A 24,350-nucleotide genomic window follows, 5' to 3' on the forward strand; every position below is an offset into this window, starting at 1 on the left:
GAAAAACCACCACAGCAACTATTTTGTTTTTTCTTTTAATTATTCTTTAAAGTCCAACTCTGGCTATAATGAAAATACAAATTTTCTTCAGAGAGTCTTTTCAAAGCTAGCATTTGTGGGTGGCAGGGAGAAATAACAAAAAGCCATTCTAAAGGCCCAATCCTGAATTTCTCTTAAACGTTAAATGCCTAATGAAATCTATTTGGGGTGCAAAAGGAATGCATGATCAAGTTCCAAAGGGTGCGGGGTGTAGGGGGGAAGATAGACTGTGCTGGAGTTCTTACATAAAAATATACATTTGGTTCAGTTAGAGAAGTAGTGCATTTTAAAAAACAGTCATTTCACCTCTTTGTCCTATAACATACAACTCTAAAGAGAACAATCACTGTATGCAGAAAAAAAAAAGTATCTATCATGCATCAACAGACGTCAGTTAACATTTTTGGTGTAACTATAGGATTGGGACCCTAGTTCTACCTGCACTATAAAATAAGGCCAAACCTGCAAGTAAATGGAAGCTCTGGGTGCCCAGTGCATTTGACATTGAACCCCAAGTAAGCAAAGGCTTTTTGTAATGTGTAGAAAACCCCTGGAATATTTAACATTAAATTGTAACAAACTGAGAATGAGAAAATTCAATTAAGTCTATCACCAGTCACATATTTATACTTAAAATATAAGGATGTGAATAGCAGAAACCCCAATTTACTGGATTCTGTCAGTATGTATCTCAACTACAACACTGAGCTTTTTTACCCCAAAATAAAAAAGCTCTTCTGCTACATATGTAGTTTGATAATATAGTTTTTAAAATTAATCATTCACCAATTTTGCAGAAATATGATTTACATAATAGGCCATAATCTAAACTTTTGCAATTATGTACACAAGATGTTATCGTTTATTGAAAAGCAGTTACTGCAATTACATGTTATATTTTAAGTCCCAACCCTAAAAAACACTTCCGCATGTGCCCAGCATTACCCACATGAATAGTTGCATTAAAGTGAAAGCTTCAAGGATTGGGCCCTTAAATGTTCTTCCAACTAATACGTTGCAGTAATTGCTGCCTATTATTTATTTATTTTTAATCATTGCAGAAAGTTAGGACATCAGGTCTACTTTAAAAAAAAGTAATCTAGTAATCTAGTCATTCTAGTAATACCTACTGAAGGTAATTTAGATGAACAGCACTTATCTTCACAAAGTCATATACTAAACTCATGGAGTATGATCATGCATAAATTGAGAATGTTACTGGTATCTTGGAACTGTTTCATACGCAAACTTCAATGCTTTCTCTGTTTTTCAAAATTATTTCTGCTTATTTTTCAAAGCTTGGAAGAAATCAAGGTTATGTATCAGTGAATGAATACAGGAAACATATGCATTTACAGACAGGCACGACAAAAAAATACTATATGTACAGAAAGAATCACCACCTAAATCTTTCAGAAAGCCACCTACTCTCCACTCTTGCTTAGTCAGCCAAATCATAAATAGTAAACTGGAATTTCTGATTTTTTTGGAGCTGTCTAGTCCCGTGATACAATAAATGTGTCCAATCCTATAGTACTTCTCAGGCAACATTCTCGCTGAAGTCAATTAAAGTTTTTCCCCAAGTAAAGACTATAGAATCAAATCTAAGATTTTTTCTGTTAAATTGTAGCCTGGTCCCATTCCAGTGAGTGAGTTTTGCTACTGACTTCACTCCGAGCACGTTTGGGCCCTATGTATCAAACATGTTTCCTAAAATTCGAAAAATGATATCAGTTAATTAGACTAGTTTAGGGTCAAATAAATTAGCCTTTTTAATATCATTGATTCTCCAATGATTCTTTCATCCAGAACTCATGAATGCTGAGATATTCCCATAATACATGGAGTTGATTTACATTTAGTCTTCACAACCGTAATTTTCAATCCCTGATGCTTTTAACATTCAGATTAATTTATTGCTGAATAAGTCTTAGTCATAAAACAGTAGTTGATTTCACAATAGTCTTATTTCTCTTTGGATAATCTGAGTAATTTTAACAGATGACATGACCGTGTTAAAAAACGAGAAGCTACTACAGAGATGAAAGAAGTACTCCATTTTTTTTTTTACATGACCATTAAACAAGTTTACATTTTCTAATCTACTTTGAATATGCTTTGGGAACCAATACTTGAATACTAATACTAACTTGAATACTTGAACTAATACTTTGAATATGCTTTGGGAACCCAGCTTCTTTACACTTTTGATGCTTTTCTACTAAAGAGTAATGTTTTCATATTAAGCAGCATTTGTGAAATAATGTCCTTGGATGATGGCATTCAAGTATTTATTTGTTCATATTTTACTTAGGAAGGCCTTCAAACACTGGCAGACCCTTGCGTACATGTGAATTTAATTGCAAGACCCAGGCCAAAAAGATCAGACTAAGCTATTAGTTTTCTTGTCACTCTGACTACAGAAAAAAGAGTTGTGCCATATTTCAACAATACATTACCATGAAAAAAAGCACTTACATTTATTTAGAAGTCCCAGGGTGAATTCTTGGCACCAATTACATCAAAATGCCCACTGACTTCAGGATTTAACCCTCAGTTTCAGAATGGAGTATTAAAGGAACACAGCCTAGTAACTAAATGAGTCACACTATGGAAGGTTTTATTAATCATTATTATTATATTTCATATCTGCATCTTTTTGATATGCTGATTTTCTAGTTTTTTTTATCCAGAACATCTGAATAAAGTACTCTTATAAGTTTTACATATTGTTTGCTAGCATGTGAATATGTGACTTTGGTACAACTTTTCGCTGTGATTTTACAATTACTTACACAGACACCTACCTTGACTCACAGCAGTAGTACCACCAGAGGTCAATAGGACTACTTCAGTAAGTAAAGTTCAGCACATGCACAAGTGTTTGGAGGACTGGGGCCTTACAATGCAAAGCGTTCATCCCCTCAAGGGTTCCCAGTTCTTTACTATGAATCACAAAACATAAACAGGGTAATCCCCACCCACAATTTGAAGAAATACAGCCAGGCCAGCTAACACCCTAAATCATGCCCTATCCTAAACCTCCTTCAACCCCTCTGCAAACTGCTTCCCCCCACCAAGAAGCCCTGCACCATGCCTTGAATTGAATATCAACCAAGTCAGGCTACTTTAGACCAGAGGAGATGGCAAATTTCAATACAGGTGGGGTGGAAGGCATGCTTGCCCAGTAAAACCAATAAAAGCTGGTGATGAATTCAGTAGTCTCATGAACAGATCTAATTAAGGACCAAATCTTGAAAGTTTTAGTCAGGCAAAACCCTCATTCACATTCAAGACCCATGTAACTAGCTATCAATGTTAGGCCCCGACCCTGTATGTAGACCCACGTGAGCAGACTACTGTGGTTTGGCATTGGGCAGAGCGCCACAGATTTCAGTGAGGGGTCACGCACGCCCAGCGCTTTGCACGACCGGGCGGGCCTTTCTGCTAAAGCAGACTCGCTGGGAGAGGTATTGTTTATTGGCTACGTAACATTTCAAACCTTTTCACATTGATGAGAGTGCATACCCCCCTCGCCAACTGCTTTCTGCACTTTGCAATTGCTCTCCAGTCAGTACTATCGTTTGCACTTAAACAACCCCAGCAAGATAAACTAGTGGACAATGTCCCTGGAAAATCAATCGAACTAAAGATTGGCCGACGCTTTCAGGAGCGTTGAAAACGAGTCAAGGAAGCCCACAAGAAACCTCCACCCGGCGGCACGTTACATATTTCAATCACATGCTATTGGATGCAAGCCGGATGCAGCCCCTCAGGTGGGGGGCTCTCACAGCCCGGGATCGGGCAGCTCGCCCGCCCACCCCAAACATATAAAAAAAAAACCTCCCAAGCAAACAACAAAAACCAGTCTTTCCCAATGGCCTGATTACTAACGAATGGCTCTTTCCACGCGCCTTGCCAAGGTACATCCTTCTGCCTCTGCCCGCACACTGGGATCCCCGAAGGGCTGGGCGTGGAAGGCATGTGTGATCCCACCTCCTCTTCCCCGGACCGGGACAAGCCACACAAGCAGCGCCTCCAGCTGTCACTTGTGTCGGGACTCTGGCCTTTGGCGGGCAGCGCTGCCTTTCCCCCCCTTCTCCGCGCCCCCAGCCGCGCTCTGACCGCAGGCTCTGGCTATCTCGGTGGACTCGCGGACGGATCCCCGACCGGGCAGGTTTCGGGGCGCGGGGCGCTTTTCGGGGCCGGGGGGAGGGGAAGCGGGCTAACTTCGCCGTCCCACCTGCTCTGCGGCGGAGCGCCCGGGAGGGGAACCTCCTGCGCGAGCGCCTGCCCAGCCCCTGGCCGCGGTGCAGCCTTTGAGTCGGCAGCCTTGGCTGGAGAGCGGGGGCCACACGGGCAGAGCAGAAAGTGAAAGTAACTTGTGCACGCGGAAGTCCCATGGGAAAAGCAGAGCCCCGCGGAGCCAGCGCGTCTCCCCCAAGGAAGATGCGGCCGGAGGGCTGGTGAGTCGGGGAACGCCCGCTCCTTCGCACAGCAGCGCCTGGCGCAGCCTGCCCCGGCGGATTCTGCACTCCCAGAGCCTCCCCTCGCGCTCTGCACCAGCCTCGCACCATGCACAAGCCTCTGCCACCACCATGACCGAGCAGCCACCAGCGCAGCTCTCTCCACCTCCCCCTGCGGACAATGTTCCATGGTAAGGGGCGCGCGCGCGCGCGGCAGCCCCCCGAGCCGGCGACCCTTGCAGCCCTCCCGGCGCGCAGCCCCTGCGGCTTTTGCATCCCGCCTGCAGAGCCCGCTGCCCCGCGGCGCGCGCCTCTCACCCGGCTGCGCTGGCTCCCTGGCAGCTCCCGCTCGCAATGGTGCAGCGGCGCCCGCGAAGGTGCTTTTATCCCCACTGCCCCGGCCGGGAATTTCCCAGCTTTTCAGAGCGAAAGTGGAAGCGGCCGGTTCCCAGCCCGCCTGGTGTCGGGAAATCAGGATTGCGCTGCTGGGAACTGCCAGGGTTGGGGAGCGGGCAAGGGAGCGCCGCCGCCGCCGCCCCCTCAAGGCTGGTGCAAACACCTGCCCGCGGACGGGAAACCGGCTGCCCCCAGGCAGCGGCTGGCGTCCCGGGAGCGGGTCCGCCGCCAGCCGCCCCCCCCCGGCTCCTGCAGGGAAGAGCCGCCCCTCCCTGCGGCGTGCGCCTTGCCCATGGCCTGCCGTGCCAAGCCAGGGGCAGGCGGCCGCGCTGCGCCGAGCCCCGCACAAAGTTGAGGCAGGCATCAAACAGGTGCCTCTGGGGATCCCCACGCGCCCAGCCAGGGGCTCCTCAGCCATAGGGTGACCAGCTGTCCCAACATTAGGGGCGTTGTCTTATATAGGCAACTATCCCCGGAGGAAAAAAAGTATCCCGATTTTTCACACTAGCTGTCTGGCCAGTCGAGGGGGGAGGGAGATGTACAAAGACTCCTGGGTTTGCAGGCTCTGGCTGAATCCTGCTCTGGGGCAGGGGGCCTGCGCAAGAATAAAAATTTGACTGCTTTGGGAAGGGCACTACCCCATGCGGCCAGAGTAGCTGCTTCCCTCCCTCCACTGTGCCCCCACTAATTAGGGGGTCTCTGCCCCTGCTTGCCCCCCCCCTTGTGCATGCGCTTGCTTTGGGAAGCTGGATGCAGGAAGATAATACACTCTTCTCTCCTTCAGGCCCATGGGGTATTTCCATGGCTTGGAGGGCTGAGGGACACAGCCCACCCTGACTGCCCAGTGCTTTGAGCCACAGCAGGGAAAGCCCAGACTGGACCTGCTGGTGCTTCTGAACAGCCTCTGGTGGAGGCTTTTGGAAGCATTGAAACCCTGGAAGGATGCTACAACCTGGTAGCTTTCCATTACTGTCACTTAATCTACAGATATTGCAAGGGTGTTGCTGAGGAAATTGAAGTGATCTCCTGCCCCTGGGTGGTATAACGTTGATAGTGTGCCTGCCTGGCCCCTTCCTTGTACACTGAAGGGCCTAAAGGTTCCTTTTTGTAAATACGGGCTTTTTCCGCTGTCTGAAACTCCCAGGAATATTAACTCTTGCTGGCTGGGGATTTCAGGAAGTAGGAGTTATGAACTCATACACTTTCACTCAGAATGTTCACTTTGTTAAAAGTTTCATTTCCTTCAACATAGCAATGAGTCATTGCAGATAAATAGATGTTCACTTTTTTTTTAATTATAAACAATCTGACTGGAAATCCTTTCCTTTCTCAATCGTCTGGCTCTCTCTTGGCTCTTGTTATGGTATCAGTATTATGGGTTCATTAGGACCTAATTTACTAATGTAAAAACACACACCCCAACAAACCTTTCAGGCCTTCTTTATAGATCATAGAGAGGCAAAAAAAATAATATAATGGTATAGACCCAACTCTTTTTTCTTTGCAGGTTATCTTTAATCACAAATTGCTAGATTAAGTAGGTCTATGGCTACAGTGTTGTTGCCATATACTGATATCTATAAGGGCTGTGGTTCTTTCTTGTTTAATGTTACTGTTGGAATCTGTTGCACTAATGACATACTTAGACCATTGTTATTTGTCTTTTGAAATATGAAACAACTGGGAAATTGTTAGCTATTTTAGAGAAGATGGGGATTAGTATAAGAATTGTAAAGTGGATAAGGAACTGGTTCAAGGGGGAGAATGTAACAGATTGTGCCAAAAAGTGACTGGAGGTAGGTTACTAGAGGCATTCCTCAAGGATTGGTTTTTAGGACTAATCTTACTCAATATTTTTATTACTGACCTTGGCACAGAAAGTAGGAGTATGCTAATGAAATCTGATGGGGGTACAAAGTTGGGAGGGACGGTCTGTACAGAGGAAGATCAGAATATTATACAGGAAGATTTGGATGACCTTGAAGATTAGAATAACAGAAATGGGATGGAATTCAGTAGTATAAAGTGCAAGGGTCATATGCCTAAGGTCTAATAATAATTTCTGCCACAAGCTTGAGGTTTCATTAGTTGGAAGTGACAGAGGAGAAGAGAGACCTGGCTGTGTTCCTTGATCACAGGATGACTATGAGCCAGTAATGTGATGCAGCTGTGAAACAGGCAACTGCAATCCTTGGATATAATCTGGTAGAACTAGAGAAGTATTAATACCATATAAGGTACTAGTAAGACCTCATTTGAAATTTGGTGTACAGTTCTTGTCATACATGTTCAAGAAAGTTGAATTTAAACTGGAATGGGTGCAGAGAAGATTTACTAGGATGAACAGGGAATGGAGGGCTTATCATATGAGAAAAGACTTGAAGAGCTTGACTCATTTGGCCTAGCAAAAAGAAGACTGATTACTCTCTATAAATACATTGGAGGGAGTGTGGAGGGGAAGGGGGCGTAAACACTAGGGCAGGTAAAGAGCTATTTAGGACAGTGTTGGCACAAAAACAAATGGATATAAACTGGCCATGAACAAATTGAGGCTGGAAATTAGAAGAAGGTTTCTAACCATCAGAGGTATGAGATTCTGGAACAGCCTCTCAGTAGGAGTTGTGGGGGCAAACAACTTAGTTTGAAGAGAGAGCTGGACAATGTATGAGTGTGATTGTCTGCCGGGGTAGGGTTCAGCAGCCCTGGGGCTCACTTCCAGTTTGCTTCAGGGCTTCAGCTGGCCACCTGCAGGAAGGGATTCTCCCCCCCATGCTGTGGTTTATCATTCTGTTTTGGTCGCCTTCCTCTGAGCCTGAGAAGGAGCCAGAATTTACCAATGTACATTGCCAAAGAGCCACAGTAATACATCAGCAGCCTCCCATCAGCTCCCCCTCACCCAGGGCCGGCGCTAACATTTTTGCCGCCCCAAGCGAAAACAAAGAGCGCCGCCCCACTCCCGAAGCGTCACGTCGCCCAAGTCCCCGCCCCTGAGCGTCGCGTCGCCCAAGTCCCCGCCCCTCCCGAGCACCGCACTGCACTGCCCAAGTTCCCGCCCTCCCGAGCACCGTGCTGCTGAAGCCCGCCCCCGCTGAGCGCCGCACCACCCAAGTCCCCGGCCCCCAGCACGGCGCCACGCCTCCCAAGTCCCGCCTCCCCCCAGCGCTGCCGGGCCGAACCAAAAAGAACAAAAACAAACCCCAAGTGCCGCCCCATCCCAAGGTGCCGTCCCAAGCACGTGCTTGGTAGGCTGGTGTCTGGAGCCGGCCCTGCCCTTACCTGCTCCCAGCGCCAGCCCCGCCGATCAGTGCCTCCCTCTCCCTCTCTGCACCTCCCAATCAGCTGTTTCGTGGCATGCAGGAGGCTTGGAGGGGAAGGAGTGAGGGCAGGGGAGGGGTGCGAAGGGGTGGAGTGGGAGAGGGCTTGTGGCAGAGCCAGGGGTTGAGCAGTGAGCACCAGCCAGCACTTTGGAAAGTTGGCACCTGTAGCTCCAGCCCCGGAATCGGTGCCTATACAAGGAGCCGCATATTAACTTCTGAAGAGCTGCATGTGGCTCTGGAGCCACAGGTTGGCCACCCCTGCTCTGAAGCATCAGAGATGGCCACAGCTGGAGATTGGACACTGGATGGAGTGGGCCAGGGCTCTGGGGTGGCATTGAGCATTCTGTTTTTCGGGTGCTTGCCTGGCTGGTTCTTGCTCATATGCTCAGAGTCTAACTGAATTTTTCCCCAGGTCAGATTGGCAGCAACCTTGTGTTTCCTTTGACTTCCTCTGCAGAGTATGGGTGCCAGTCACTTCCCAGGATTATCTGGGTACATCTTACTTAATCATTTCCCTACCAATACAGGGGCTTCTGCCATTGGTGCATCATAATAATCTAAATTCCTGGGGGCTGTAATACTTTGAACCCTAAATTTAGAATAGGGGCAGTGCGGGGCAGTGTTGGTCTCCTGAATATCACAAGCTATCAGACTAGATGATCTAGTGATCCTTCTGGCCTTAAACTCTATGATTCTGTAGAAGTCAGAGGTCTGAGTGCAGGATCAGGGACATATTTTTACAGCCTTACATTTACTATATTTATGTCTTTAATTTCAAGGGATTACATAGCACTTTGGACCAGATTTTCAAAGCTAGTTAGGAGCCTAAAGATGCAGACAGGTGCCTAGGGCTAGCTCTACTGAGGAGACTTAGATTCAGTATTGCAATGCCTAACTTTTAGGCACCCTGCCAGCTAGTGTGATCCACAGGCCTAAATTAGGTGTCCAGACGTCCTGGACAATGTGTGTTACATGTGCTCTTGTATATATGTTCTTAGGACCTGAGTAGGTCAAGGAATGTGTAATGAGATATTGAGCCGTTCACCTTTATTTGACCTGTTTAAATCCAGCCCTGACTGTTAGTGACCATAAATTATTTCCCTTGGATGGCTCTTCAATGACTTATGATTTTGGTGATGGGTGCCCTCGAAATACCTAAGGTAGGGATAAAGAATTTGCCTGTTACTCAAGCAAAACTCTCATTTAAAGTCAAAGGGAAATTTGCCCAAATAAAGACTGTGAAATTTGACTAACAGCGATGAAAAGAGTTTCTCAGTTCAGTTTCTACAGGGTAGCTGTCTACCCCACAATCAACATTACCACAATTGACAACATCAGCAGAGAGGGATTGAGGGGGCATGAAGACTGAGCTATATTCTTATTACTAGAGGTAATCCTTCCAAGATAGCATTAAGGTCCATTGGTAGGGAGCTGTGGCAAAACGTATATTACAAAATAACTGTTACATGTACATTGAATTCAGTTGGATTTCTGCATTGACTTCAATCAAAGCAGATTTGGCACATGGAGGCTATTTTAGTTTCTAGGACTGGCAGCCTGAATGACTCTTTGAGGGGCCCGACCTTCCCAGCGGAGGGCAAATAGTGTCTTTCATGAGCACTAACTTTACTTTAAACCCTCCTGCCCCAAATCCAAATATTTAAAACTTGCAAAACTTTATTTATACTTGCAAACTTGTATACTTCACCTGCTATATACTGTAGTACTTCAGGATTTCTAACAATACACAAAAGGATATTATTGTCCCCTCAACATAGTTATTACTTTTGTTAGCATTAGTTAAGTTTATGTTAATACCCCTAGGGCAACATACTCTGAAAATGCATTTAAAAGATACCTTGTCAGAAAAGTATGTTTAAAGGCATTTTCACATTTCATACCCAAAATGGACTGTAATGTATCAGTTATTTGGTAGAGTTGAACAATAAATCCCAGATAAGTTACTATAAGAGACTTCATTATATAACAGTTAATAGAGCATACTCCGTGGTATTAAAAATATACTTAATTGATGTTGTTGATGTTGATCTAGTTTTTTTTAGGTCTGTGTTTGGGATTCTGCCACTGTTCATAGTTCTGTTGCCAGTAAATTCATCTACTTGTGTGATGGAAAATACAACTGTAATACGTGAAAAGTATGAGAATATCCTAAGCCACGATATTGAATTGCTGGTAGGTAGTCATATTCTTTTGTTTAAAATTTTTTTTAAAAGTAAAGGTGATCTGTTTGTGAATAATTTTAAGGTTAATTCATGCTAAATGTCACATTGAAAGGCACACATTAAAATGGGTGTGCAGTTTTTTTTTAGGTGACATAACGATGCAGCCTCTAATTTTGCACTCACACCTAACTGTGAATGCAGTTATTTGCAGGTGCAAATGATTTGACTCAGATGATCGTGTCCTTGCAACAGGTAGTTAGAGATATAAAATATTTAGGTCTAGATTGTGTAACACCTAATCCCATTGGAGAGCACTTACATAGTAGTTGTGGTGAAGTCACTGAGACTACTTGCGTTTGTAAATGCTATTCAATATGAGTAGAGGCTACATAATCTGACCCATAATTTGCATCTCTTTATAACTTTGCCTGAAGTTTTATGCCCTCTGTTGAATATATGCACAAAGTCAGCATTTAAAAAAACTGGCCCTCAGTCTTGAGCTCTACCTCTCATTGCTGACAATGATCCAAACTGGAAATAATCACCATATTTGAAAGCCATGTGAAAGGCCAGTTAAGGGGAAGAATGACATACCCAGACCATTAATCTAGTATTTTATATCTTTATGCCAGCACATTAAATGGAATGCTTAAGTCAACAGCTCTCTACATCAAGTGAATCATTCCTAGTCGTTAGGAGCTAGGAAAAAATGAAAGTATTTGCTATTTAATTTTTATTTAAGGAGCTGTGAATTTAGTGCTCATGAAAGGTATGGGATTGTGAATATTGAAATCTGAAGTCCTCACGGAATAGGGGTAGCACCAGCACCTATTATGCAGATTCCCTCATTTCCCAGCCAATGTGTGTTACCCCAGCTCTGGAGAGATTAGTTCAGTCTCCATATCTAATCAATGCTTCTCTGTCTGCTTAAATTATCAGCAAGAACTGTTAGTAATACTGTTTGTGTGGTAGAAAGTGTCCTCTAGCCTCTTGCCGGAGATCACATAGTGATAGCAAATAACTTTCAGTTTCTACATAACCTGTGTTCTGGTTTGAACCTGGAACCTAGAGGCAGAAGGATCTTTTACCCCATTACACTCACCAAGCCACCATAATTAATAGTTCTGATAAGTACCACTCTGCTGCAATGTGTGTAAGATATTATTACTTTTCTTTTAGTTACTAATTTCTGTCTAGTCTGACTCAGAGCAGGATTTGCAAGGTTATGCTCAAGGCTAAATTTGATCTAGATTTCTATAAGTGCAGTGGTTCACAGAACAAAAATATTAAGAATAAAATAAAAACTTTGATGACTATCAATAAGCAATGTCACCACAGAGCGAGAATAATGTTGATTTCTCCCCCAAACTATGGTATGTGTTTCTTAAATTCTCAAGAACCAAGGTTCCCATAATCATTCCCCCCGAGTTTAAAAGAATGGCAAGAGTAAAATATGATTTCTATTAGAGGTTGTGTGTGGCAATGCTCATTGTGATTTTGCTCCATATCTGGTGACTGCAGACATTAACTACAGGCAGATAGTGGGTATGTCCTGGCCCCCTTGAAGTCTAGGGGAGATTTGCCATGGACTCCAGTGGGGCTAGGGTTTCATCCACTGTCTTTTTGTCCCACCCAGTGACCTACCTACCTACCAACCAGAGTGATTATTGTGAAGCTATTTGAAAAGTCAGGCGGAGCTGAGGACTGTCTGGCCTTTCTGGCTGGAATTTCAGCATTTCAGCAAGCAAACAGCTGTTTGATGCTCTCTTAATTGTTTTAGGTCTCTGAATATTTGACTCATTAGGGTTTTGTGTTGAGTCACTACCTCCCTGTTTACACAATCTACTGTTTCCAAAGTTTGAAGTCAGTTTTGTTCAGATGTGCTTCTGAAACACTGACAAAGTTAGAACAAAAATACAAAGAGAAACCCAAAGGATGGAGATGACTAAACCTTTCTTGTATTTTTTAAAATATAGGAAGGCATAATATTGATATGACTTAACACACTTCTTCTGCAAGATTCAGAGAGACTTTTGAGGGGGGTTGGAAAGAACAAAGGGAGAGAATGTGTTTCCATTGGGATCAAGAAGTTATTACAAGTGTCTGGATGACATAAATAAAGGTGTGGAAGAAGGAAACAAAGGGAAAAAATGGTGGCGCAAAGGGGCAAGACTTACAGCTGAAGACATTTAGGGGATTTAGACATAACTTTTATTCATGTTAATAGAAGATGCATGCCAAAATCCCATTAGATGCCTTGGAAAATCTCAATTTATGTATATTTCTTAAGAGAATAAACTTTAAACAAAAATACAACAAAAAAATGCTGTTAAGAAATCAAGTAATTAAGTGGAATCTGTAGTTTCAAAATTATAAATAGCTACCCTTGCAAACTATAGCTAAATTATTTCCTCCTTAGCTTACCTGCCAAGAAAAAATTCAGCACTCTCTATTTCCACTGCTACTCTTGATGCCATCCTAAAAAGCAGTGTAAGGAGTTAAGCTCATCAACTGTTGAAAGAGAAACCAAGCCAACTTGATTTGAACACCGTTACATTATTTAACATATGATCTGTTATAGGAAAATATGTCTGAAGAGTATCGTGACAGGTGCTGCAGGAATAAAAGACATGAAAACCCCAGTGCGTTTTTCTGCAATGATTCTCAGGTAAAAGACAACTTCTTCTTTGAATGATTGCACATGTCGGTTGCAATGTAGGTGTGTGTGCGCCCTGAGCACAGTTACTAGAAAATATGCCCTCCATGGTATCTGTCAAGTCGGCTCTGGTGCCCTTTGGTGCTATACGTCCATAGCGTTGGTGTATAGGGCACTGCTGACCACGTCCTCTCAGTTCCTTCTTACCACCCATGATGGTTGCTGGAAATGCTCTATCCTTCTCTTGCAAATCTTCCTCAGTGGACTTTGTTTCCTCTCTTTCTATACATATCGTTTTGTTCATAGTTGGTTAAGTTTCTCTTGCAGTTGTTAGTTAGTTTCCTCCGCTCCCAGTACTGAGGCATGCCTTGGTGGCTGAGCTTCAAGCCTTGTGGCTCCTGCAGCAAGGCTATGCCTCTGGGCTACCCACATTCCAGTTGCCTTAAGTGCTTAGGGGAAGCTTACGTTTGGGAGTGCTGCAAGAGTCACAGGGACTTCAAGCCCTGTATCAAAAATGACCGAGATACTAGGCTGAAGTCCCTCTTAATAGAAGCAGTGCTTGGACCGCTATTGGAGCCAGGCCATTCAAACTCAGCACCAAGCACCTTGGTGTCACTGAGGAGCACTCCTGCCACTGTCTGGGCACCTCAGCAACGTTCAGCATCTCTGGTGCTGAGGAAAAAACAAAAGAAGATGCCAGTCAAGATAGGACATTCCCTGACCCCTAGGATGGCCAGGCATGGAGACCAGAACAGAGTGCGACCCGCATTGGGACACTCCACAGCCCTTGGTACTGTATAAAGGGAAGCTGACTGTGATGGTCCAGTTCCAGTGTTCCCTGCCTTGACACTGTTCACTGGCACCGATGGGAACTACTCCTCTGTGGTCTCTGGACAGAGACTTCTTGTCCTCGGAGTCGGAGGTGGAGTCGTATATCTCCCATAGGAGCCAGCCCCAACAGACAAGTGCAGTCGGCACTATCCTGCAATGCACCTGGGCCAGGCCATACCATTGACTGCTTGGCCTGCTGGCTAGAGGCAGGTGCCTGCAAAGTGGTTCTTCTAGAACCTTTGGGCATTTCCCTTTATGCAAGATCCTCGATGGAGGTGCTCATACTCGGTGGCCTGCGAGGGAAGAGTGCTGCCACTTCTTCAAGCAGAGCCTGATCCAGGCTCTGGTACCGAGTACCAGGAGCCAACATCATGTAACCTGTCCGGTGCCAAAAGCAAGGAGTAGTAGTGCTCCCTGCCAGTGCAAGCTTCCTCCTCCTCTTCTCCTGATGAGGCCATGACAGGAGCTGACATGTCACCCTCTCATGATGACTATAAGGCCCATCACGAGCTTCTTAAAAGAGAGTGGCCCAAAACCTGGGCATTCAGGCTGAGGGGGTTCAGGAGTCCTCCCACTCTTTGGTGGACATCTTATGACCCTTCCCCTCAGTGAAGCCATCATGGACCCAAAAAAAACCCTGGTGTCCCTACCTCCTACGGACAAGAAGGGTGAACAGAAGTACTTTGTCCTAGCTAGAGAATATGAGTTTTTGTATCCTCATCCCACCCCCACCCCAATAGGATATCTGGTGGCTCCGCTGCCAATGAGCGACAGTGATAGGGGTTACCAGGGGCTATCCCCAAAGCAAAAGACACAAAAAAGCTAGACCTGTTTGGAAAGAAGGTCTACTCAACTGGCGGTTTGCAGCTCAGGATCACTAATCAGATGTGACTTTAACACTTAGGACTCCTTGTTAAAGTTTAAGGACTCGATGCCCCAAGAGGCCAAATGGGAATTCTCCTCTTTGGTGGAGGAAGGGAAGTCCGTAGCAAAGGCTCCCTACAAGTGGCCCTGGATGCTGAGGATTCAGAGACCAGGTCCATGGCCTCCACAGTGGTCATGTGTAGGAGTTCCTGGCTCCAAGTCTCAGGCCTCCCATATGAGGTTCAGCAGAGCCTCTAGGACCTTCCCTTTGAGGGCACTTCACTCTTCTCAGAGCAGACAGACATCAAGCTTCGTGACCTCAAGGACTCCAGGGATAATCTGAAGTCCCTGGGTTTCTACACCTCAGTGTCTTTGAGAAGCATTATAGGCTCCAACATTTCTCCTGGTTCTTCCCTCTGCCGGCCCGGCAGGACTCTCAGAGAAAGAGAAATAAAGGCTTCAGTCAGAGGCCTTCACCCCAGTCCTCCTCAACGTCAGTGCCCGCTCCTCCCAGATATTCAGGGGGCTCTAAGTAGGCCTTTTGATTTGGCGCTTGAGGATGCCGTACCAGTCACAGAAACTTTGGATCCAACCTACCCTTTGTTTGTGAACCACTTGTCCCACTTCTCCGGACAATAGTCCCATATTATTACAAACCATTGGGTACTGAGCACAGTAGAAGTGGGATATACCCTTCAATTCAGTTCTTCCCTCCCACCTCACCCCTCTCTCTTCAGGGACTCCTCTCACAAGCAACTTCTGGCCCAAGAGGTGCAGTTGCTCCTGCAGGTGGGAGCCATGGAAGAGGTTCCACAGAATTTAAGGGGTTGCAGGTTCTACTACCAGCTTTTGGGGTTAGGAAGAAACAAGGGGGAGTCTCAGACCTATCCTGGACCTGCACCAGCTTAACAGTTATCTCAAGAAGCTAAAGTTCTGCATGGTCTCCTTGGAGTCCATCATCACCTCCCTGGATCTAGGAGACTAGTACATCACCTTTGATTTGAGAGATGCCTATTTTCACACACCAGTTTTTCAGGGTCACAGGAGGTTCCTCAGATTGATAGTGGATCACGTGCATTACCAATTTGCAGTTCTCCTGTTCAGCCTGTCAACTACCCCATGTTTTTACAAAGTGCATGGCAGTAGTAGCAGCCTTCTTGAGTAGTAGCAGCCAAGGGGTGCAGGTGTATCTTTAGCTCAATGACTGACTGGTCATAGGCCAAACCAGGGCTCGGGGAGCCCAGCATCCACCTCATCCAGTTGACTTTCCAGGACCTGGGCCTGGTTATAAATACACAGAAATCTACCCTTACCCCAGTTCTGAGGATAGAGTTTATCTGAGCTGTGCTTAACTCTGTCCAGGCCAGACCTTTCCTCCCAGAAAGGTGATTTCAAGCAGTCATGGAGTTCATAGCATGCCTCAAGGATCGCCCAGTGACAATGGCCCAGAGTTGCCTGAGACTCTTGGGTCATATGGCCACATGTACTTATGTAGTATATACGCGAGACTACACCTCAGACCTTTCCCAGCCAAACTGCCCTCATCTGGATATGGTCCTTATGATTCCTCGCCCGGTTCTCAACTCACTCCATTGGTGGCAGGACCCACTGGCAGTTTGCAAGGGCATCCCATTTTCATGGCCCCATCTGTCACTCTCCCTGGCCACAGATGCATCAGCACTGGGCTGGGGAACTCACTTGGGTCCTCTCAGAACTCAAGGCCTGTGGTCCCCGGAAGAGCTCTTTGTAGACATCAATGTCAAGGAGCTCAGGGCAGTCCTCCTGGCTTGTCAGGCATTCCTGCCTCATGTTAAAGGCAAAAATGTGTTGGTTCTAACAGATAACATGGTGGGCATGTTCTATGCCTCCCCCCGTGTTGGGAGGCAGTTCGGTTGTGGGATTTTTGCATAACCTACTCGATTCACCATGAGGCCTCCTACCTACCAGGAGCACAAAACGAGCAGGTAGATCAGCTCAACAGATCCTTGACTGATCACCATGAGTGATCCCTTGCCTAGATGTCATGAAGGTCATTTTCCAGCAGCGGGGGAATCCCCAGGTAGATCTGTTTGCAACAAAGCACAACAGGAAGTATCACCAGTTCTGCTCCCTTTTGGGTCACAGCCTCGAGTCACTTTCAGATGCTTTCCTTCTTCCATGGACAGGTCACCTGTTCTGTGCTTTCCCTCCTATTCCACTTGTGCACAAAGTCCTGATGAAGATCAAACGGGACCAAGTGCAGGTCATTCTGATAGCTCCGCCTTGGCCCTGCCTGCGTTGGTTCGCCTCTCTGCTGGACCTCTCAGTGGCATCACCAATCCCACTACTTCTACATCCAGACCTGATCTCTCAGGACCACGGTCATCTGCTCCACCCGAACCTTGGGTCCCTCCACCTGATAGCCTGGAAAGTCCATGGCTAAACCCCACAGAACTAGCCTGATTGGAGCAGGTCCTTTAGGTTGTACTAGGAATCAGAAAAGCTTCCACCAGGGCGACTTACCTAGCAGAATGGAAGTGGCTTGCTATCTGGTCTTCCCAGAAGGGTGTCTTGCCTATGCAATCATCACTGCTGTTCATTCTAGTGTACTTACTGCACTTGAGACTGCAGTCTATTAGAGTTTAACCGTGGCATTGATTAGAGTCCACCTGGAAGCAATCTCTGCTTTTCACCCTTGGATGACCGATCCATCTTTCTAATCATTTCCTTAAGGGCTTTGAGAGGTTGTATCCTCAGGTGCAACGGTTACCCAGGGTTCTGTCAACCCAAAGCTCTTGGTAACTTTTACTTTGTGCGAGAAGGTGTCAGGAAATAAATCAGGGGAGACACGGCCGTCCAATCAATAGATGGCCGGCACAAACAGGACAACACAAGAGTGCATTCACTTAAAGCTAAACTTTACTTAGTCTCAAGCACTTACACACATCTGCAACAGATTAGTAAAACACCCACAGCCCTTGATAATTATCAAAGCTGAGTTTGGCTCTCAAATGACACAGCAGCAGGCTTCCGGTGGCCAAATCTTCTTCTGTCTGCTGGTGGGGACCACAAGATGTATCCAGAGGGAGAATCCCAGAAAAGTCTCAAACGAGTCCAACTACCTCAGACTTTTCCCCCTTATTTATACATTAGTAATAGAATGACATGTCTCTTAAAGAAAACTTGTTAAGTATGCAGTTTCAATGGTCAAGCAAGAGGTTCCTTCTGATTATTGATTAACCAGGTGTGGGTTTTTCCAGAGTTTGCAGCCTTGAGACCCCAAATAGATATTCCTGGGGCACATCCTGCTCTTTTAAAATGCATGTATCAGCAACATCAGCACAATTCTTATCAGGAAGGACATGGGGTCAAGCCACTGGCAACTTGCTCGTTACTATACCTCTTCTGGAAGGTGACCATCTTAGTGGCCACTACTTCAGCCAGAAGAGTTTCAGAGATCCGTGCCCTCACTTTGGAGCCACTGTACATGGTGTTCTTTAAGGATAAGGTGCAGTTGTGTCCTCACCCAGCTTTCCTTCCAAAAGGTGGTCTCCCAGTTCCATAGTAATCAAGCTATCTTCCTACTGGTTTTCTATCCGAAGTCACATACCACAGGGAAGAGCAAAGGCTCCACTTTTTAGATGTTAGGTATGCACTGGCTTTCTACATAGAAAGGACCAAACAGTTTCAGAAATCCACCCAGGTGTTTGTAAAGGTTGCAAACAGGATGAAAGGTCTCTCCATCAGAGCTCAGGTAATTTCATCATGGATCATGTCATGTGTTTGCATATGTTACAAACTAGCAGGTGTTCCCACCATAACCGCTCATTCAACAAGGACACATAGCGTCTTCAGCAGTGTTTTGAGCCCAGGTCCTTATTCAGGACATTTGTAGCGCAGCAACTTGGATGTCAGTGCACACATTTGCTTCTCATTATGCCATCACTAAGCAGGCTAGGGACAATGCTGGATTTGACCAATCTGTGTTGCAGTCAGCATGTCAATAAACTCCGAACCCTATACCTACAGAAGGCCCAGTATCCTGTCTTCTGACAGTGGCCAATGCCAGGTGCCCCAGAGGGAATGAACAGAACAGGTAATCATCAAGTGATCTATTCCCTGTCGTCCATTCCCAGCTTCTGACAAACAGAGTCTAGGGACACCTGTACAACTGCCGGGGTCTCCTATGTTGGAATGGACATGTGCAATCACTCAAAAAAGAAAATCTTTCTGTAACTTGTTCAAGACGTGTTGCTCATGTCCATTCCAAGACCCAACGTCCCACCCATCTTATCAGAGTTGGCTGGAAAGAAGGAACTGAGGGGGTATGGGGTTGGCAGTGCCCTATATACCAATGCTATGAACACACGGCCCCAGACCACACCAGAGCCGACCCGACAGATACCACTAAGGGAAAATTTTCTGACAGCTGTGCTCGGGGCACACACACATCTACATTGGAATGGATATATGCAACACATCTCGAAGAACAGTTACAGAAAGGTTAGTACCCTTTTTTTTCCCCCCAGAGTTTCCTTGCGCTCGTGTGTTGTAGATTTCTTTTCTGTATAATCCAATCTCTGTGTAACAAATTCTGCTGATGGGGACTGTTATGTTGTAATCACAGCAAGTCCTGGTATTCAGAATTTGTATTATAGAACTGTTCATTTTAAAACTTGACAATGGTTAGACTGCTGGTGAGCTGAGGCCACAGCCTATCAGACTGACCAATATTGTCTCTTTTTTTTCTTGTACTCCCCCTTCCTCTCCCTGTCAGTCTGTCTCCATCAGTTTCTTATATTTAGATTATAAACTTTTTGGGGCAGAGACCATCTTTTTTTCCATGTTTGTACAGAGCCAAGCACAGTGGGCTCGTAAGAGCTAATAAAATAATTTCCTTTTAATCTTTTCTGGGCCTAAAATGTATGCATACTGCACACAAGTACCTGATTTTTATTTGAAACTTTAAGTAGTAATTCTGTTTCCGAAGAAGCCAATATCTCATACTACAGAGATTATACTCACTTATCAAAATATTGATTTTTTAAAAATATTTTCATCCAATATGGAATGAAGAACAGGATGCCTTCTCTGTGTCAGTTAGCTAACAAGTACAAATTAATCTTTCAAATGTTTTGTTTTATTTTCCTACCAATATTTTTTCTGTTGTTACCAATACAACTACACCTTCACTTCAGATATTGATCTTTAATTCTATGTATGTAAGATATCTTTTACAAAATAATCTGCACTTTCTAGTAAGAAGTATTTCTAAAATAATGTTGTGGCAGACATTGTCCCCATGTAGAAGCCAAAGTTGTTAATGGGGGGCGGAGGCGGAATCTCATTACTATACATATTAATGTTCATAAATTCACACGTAGGTAGTTGTCATAACCACAAAATCACTTTTTAAAATTTGATATATTAGTTTGCTTTAGATAAGATCAAACCCCACCAGTGTCAGTTGTAATTGCAGACTAAATTCAACACATCTAGGAATGCTTCATACAGTATAAGGATCTGAAAATTTAGTCAGGTTAGTCACATGATATATTGGAAGAGAACAGCATAGCAGCTTCTAAACAAGCTAATGCCTACTGAAACAGCTTAAGACAGCCAACCATTATATAAAATCTAAGGGAACTCAAACTCAAGGCATCTTTTCTTTATTTCTTTCTTCATAGGAAATAAGGTCATTACAGAATATGGCATGTGACATGCTTAAGTTCTTTTATAAAAAAAAGATCAACAAAGATTTCAGATGGCAAACTGCTCGGGTTTCGTGTATGACATTAGAAATTCTACATTGCAGATGTGATAGAGAGAGCAAAAATAGAAAGGTAAGTTGTTGGGAGAGCCTACAAATTACCTTGCATATTTTTATATAAAGAAGGAAGGACATTGCTCTCAAGTCTCTTCAGGATAGACGGTTACTACCATCAACCAAAATGAAACATTATAAAACTCACCCCATATAATATGCCCCTTGATACAGAGCTTAAGCCTCTGATGTAAAGCCCATTGACATCTATGGAAAGATTCTATGGTAAGCATTAACACTTTTCAAAATAAGTACTTTGATAATATTTTTGAACCATAATTTTTCAGTTTCACCCTTTAATAGTACAGTAAAAGCTGAACAGTCTGGCACTTTACCCACCAGAAATCTCTATAAACTGGCATTGCTGATCTTGGTTGAAAGTCCAGTTGGCACGTGGCAAGCAGGCTCCCTACCTGGCTTTGTGTGGCTCCCCAGAAGCAGCAACATGATGTCCCTGCTGCTCCTAGGTGGAGGAATGGCCACAGGGGCTCTGTGCGCTGCCCCTGCCCTACTCCCTGACTCCACAGCTCCCAGTGGCCAGGAACCGATGCCAATAGGAGCTGTGGAGGCGGTGCCTGCGGGCGGAGGCAGCGCACAGAGCCGCCCAGCTGAGCCTCTGCCTAGGAGCAGCAGGGACATCATGTTGCCTCTTGCAGGGAGCCATCCCAGGTGAGTGCCAGCCAGATCTGGCACCCTGAAACCCCTCCTGTGCCCCAACTCCCTGCCCCAAGCTCCCTTCTGCACCCAAACTCCCTCCCAGAGCCTATCCCAATCCCTACCTGAGCCCTCTCTTGCACCCACACTCCTTCCCAAATCCCAGAGCCCCTTCCTGCACCTCAAACCCCTCACCCCTCGCTCCACCCCAGAGCCTGCACCCCCAGACAGAGCCCTCACCCTTTCACACACTCAATTCTCAGCCAGACTCTCCCTCCCGCACCCTGAACCCCTCATTTCTGGCTCCACCCTGGAGCCCACACCCCTTTCCACACCCCACACCCCCTGCAATTGGTAAAGTATAACTCTTAGTTAACCAGCATATTTGATTAACTGGCACACACACACACCCTTCACCCAACATGCCGGATAACAACGTTTTTACTGAAATTGGATTTGGGTTTTTTATATTAATTAACTAACCAAGGATTAGGCAAGGTCAGTACTTGCATGTGAAACCTTCAAAGCACCGCTGGATGCTATAGGAAGATGTGTTGGTAGTTCAGCATGTGGCATGCTTCCTTCAAAGTCAAAACTGAGTTTTCTGGTTTGGTGTAAAGAGGCACTGTGCCGCTAGTGGTATTGATCGGACTGTGATCACAAGTGACTAAGATTCTATGGCCTTACTGTGAGTCGCCCAATGTTCTGGCTCAGTTAGGATAATTACATTTATTGATATATATTTGATTGTTTTATGTTTTAAAGTATTTCTCTGCAGAAAGGAACATAAGCTCATCTCGATTAACAATTTAAAACTGTTCTTTTACAGGTTTGCATATTGCTTACACAACCCAGCAAAGACACACTAGAGGCACAAAGCCCCAAGAAAAAATGTTGCCAAGAATTATGTGAACTAAAGGAAACTATAGCTAGTCTTAGATCCTGCTGGAATAAGTTTGAAAAAGAAATTGCTAGGTAAAAACCTTAAAATGCAATCCTATCTGTTTTTTCAAAGTGCCATTGCTTTGCACTTTACATGCAATCTTCAAGTATCTCTGTCTGCTTACATAAATACTTTTTGCCAAAGTCCTGACGAGAAGATCCAATACCTTGTTCCTGGGGACAAAGCCATTGGAAACCAACAAATTCTAAAGTTCAAGAAGTGGAAGCTAACAACACAACTGGAAGCAAAGACAAACAGAACAGAATGCTGTAGCCCCACCTTCACACGATGAAAAACACTTAGATTTTGTAGCTATCTACAAGTACTTGGTCATGTTTTTTCAGTAACTTTATATGACTTTAAGGTGAGAAGAAACTTGTGAGGTGCCTACTATGACAAATAATCTTGGAAAAGGCAAAGAAAGCCAAATGTCAAATTAATATGATGTTTTATATAACTACATCATGGATCAAAACTAACAGTTATGCTAGGTAAGAATGGCTCCTGAGCCAGTTCTGCTGATGCAATAATATTTGAAGTACTGGTATCTGATGGGATCTGCAAGCTGCTTTTGAGGCCAAAAAATGGAACCAGGTCCGTGCCAGAAAAAGATAGGGGAGTGAATTATTTTTACACAGCCTAGGAAGAGGTATCAGTTTTGGAGGGATCTAGCACAGATGCTGCTGAAGTAGCTAGAGGCAAGACAGAGTAAGGCCTGAGGATGAGGAAAAGGGTAGCTCCTGAACATGAGCAAGATCGGCTGACTGGAGAAAATATTAGCATTGTGGATTTGGTAATCACAGTTAGCTGCAGGAATAGTTAGAATAGCTCACATTAATTGTGATGACTTTAGTGTATATATTTTATATAGTGTATTTAACATGAAACAGACATGACTTAAGGTATGTATGAGTATTTTCAGAGAATAATATATTGGCATTTTACTAATTATATGTTCATATTTAATTTTTGATGAATTTATAAATATTTATTAGTTGCTTATACCTCACAATTTCTTACTTAGATATTACTACTCCTTTTGTAACAAAAGCCACTTTTAATATATCTAACAAAATGGTGTCTCTTTTGGTATCATTGCTTCTGTTCTAGTTTTTGGTATATGAGACTATTATAGACAGAGCTGATAATGCCACTGTAGTTAAGGTTAACTGACTGTCACATGGGCTCTACTCAGTGTTGTGTGGCACCTCCTCCTGGCGATTAACTCCGCCTGGTTCAGCGCCTCTTTTCTTCTCTTCCACCATTGCTGCTCAGCTCTCACTGATTGAGTCACACCTTGGCTGCTTTGTGACTCAGCGCGCCAGCCAAGCCACACTGCGATTTCCCCTTCAGAGGGAGTCTTTCCAAGTCTCTGCACAAGCAGCATCAGGCAGTCCTCATGCTCGCTACCCTGACTATGTCAGTCCTGCAGTGACTCAGGCAGTCTCCCCATTCAGTGCCCCAAGCAACACCACTGATATTAGGGGAACCCCGTCCCACCCTGTATGCTGGGTTCCAGCCAAGGGCCTGTAGCAAGCAGTTAAGGTCTGCGGCTACACCATCTTTACTGCTCTCACCCCAGGACTACTTCCTACTGTGCTTTTCCAAGCTTTTCATTCTCCAGCCTTCCCAGTCAGACCCCTTTCTCTTAGGCCTACTAAGTAAATCCTTTCTCAGAGGGTCCCTATCCCCCCGACTTCGTTTACCTCAGGGAGAGAGACTATAGGCTTCCTCCGTTCAGCCTCCCACACCGTTGTCAGCTTCCTGACTTTATAGAAGCCCCACCTATTCCCTTACAGGTGAGTTTCCTTCGAATTAGTGGCCTCCCCACAGCCTAAATCCCCCCCATTTGCAGCTTAACTGGCTGATTGGGCCCACTTCACCTAATTCAATTTCTTCAGGGCTGGTGTAGGGTGCACACCCCATCACACACTTCCCACTGTAAGAACCTGTTTTCAGTTGCTTATAACTTTTCCACGGTGTTTAGGCTAAAATTTTCAATGCCAGGTGTCTACCTCAGGCTAATGTTTATTTATTGGAAGCTTGAGTTATTTCAAGGAACAGATTAGGGAAGCCTACATTGTTTTACCCTTGTTAAAAAAAATTCTTGCAACTTTTCCATTGAGAAACTCTAGCATGCCATGCACCAGAGCAAGAATATTAGGAATTGTTAGGAAAGGGATAGAAAATAAGACAAA

The 24,350-nt window shown here is 44.8% G+C and overlaps 1 protein-coding gene across 1 annotated transcript; it reads left to right on the forward strand.

Annotated features, from left to right (window-relative positions):
* Window positions 1–4,288: 4,288 nt before the first annotated feature.
* On the forward strand, window positions 4,289–23,199 carry IL7 (interleukin 7). Its single transcript, XM_045008055.1, has 5 exons — window positions 4,289–4,696; window positions 10,272–10,411; window positions 12,983–13,069; window positions 20,419–20,574; window positions 22,039–23,199. The coding sequence occupies exons 1-5, from the start codon at window positions 4,687–4,689 to the stop codon at window positions 22,186–22,188; spliced, it is 543 nt and encodes a 180-aa protein (XP_044863990.1). The 5' UTR covers window positions 4,289–4,686; the 3' UTR covers window positions 22,189–23,199.
* The last annotated feature ends 1,151 nt before the right edge of the window (window positions 23,200–24,350 follow it).

This window comes from Mauremys mutica, chromosome 2 (assembly GCF_020497125.1).
Source record: "Mauremys mutica isolate MM-2020 ecotype Southern chromosome 2, ASM2049712v1, whole genome shotgun sequence".
NCBI classification, from domain to species: Eukaryota; Metazoa; Chordata; order Testudines; family Geoemydidae; genus Mauremys; species Mauremys mutica.

Excerpts from the sequence above, each read along its gene's own strand:
- IL7 (XM_045008055.1), top strand. Across the intron at positions 10,412-12,982 it reads GCCACGATATTGAATTGCTG|GAAAATATGTCTGAAGAGTA; the intron begins GTAGGTAGTCAT and ends GATCTGTTATAG. Across the intron at positions 13,070-20,418 it reads TTTTCTGCAATGATTCTCAG|GAAATAAGGTCATTACAGAA; the intron begins GTAAAAGACAAC and ends CTTTCTTCATAG.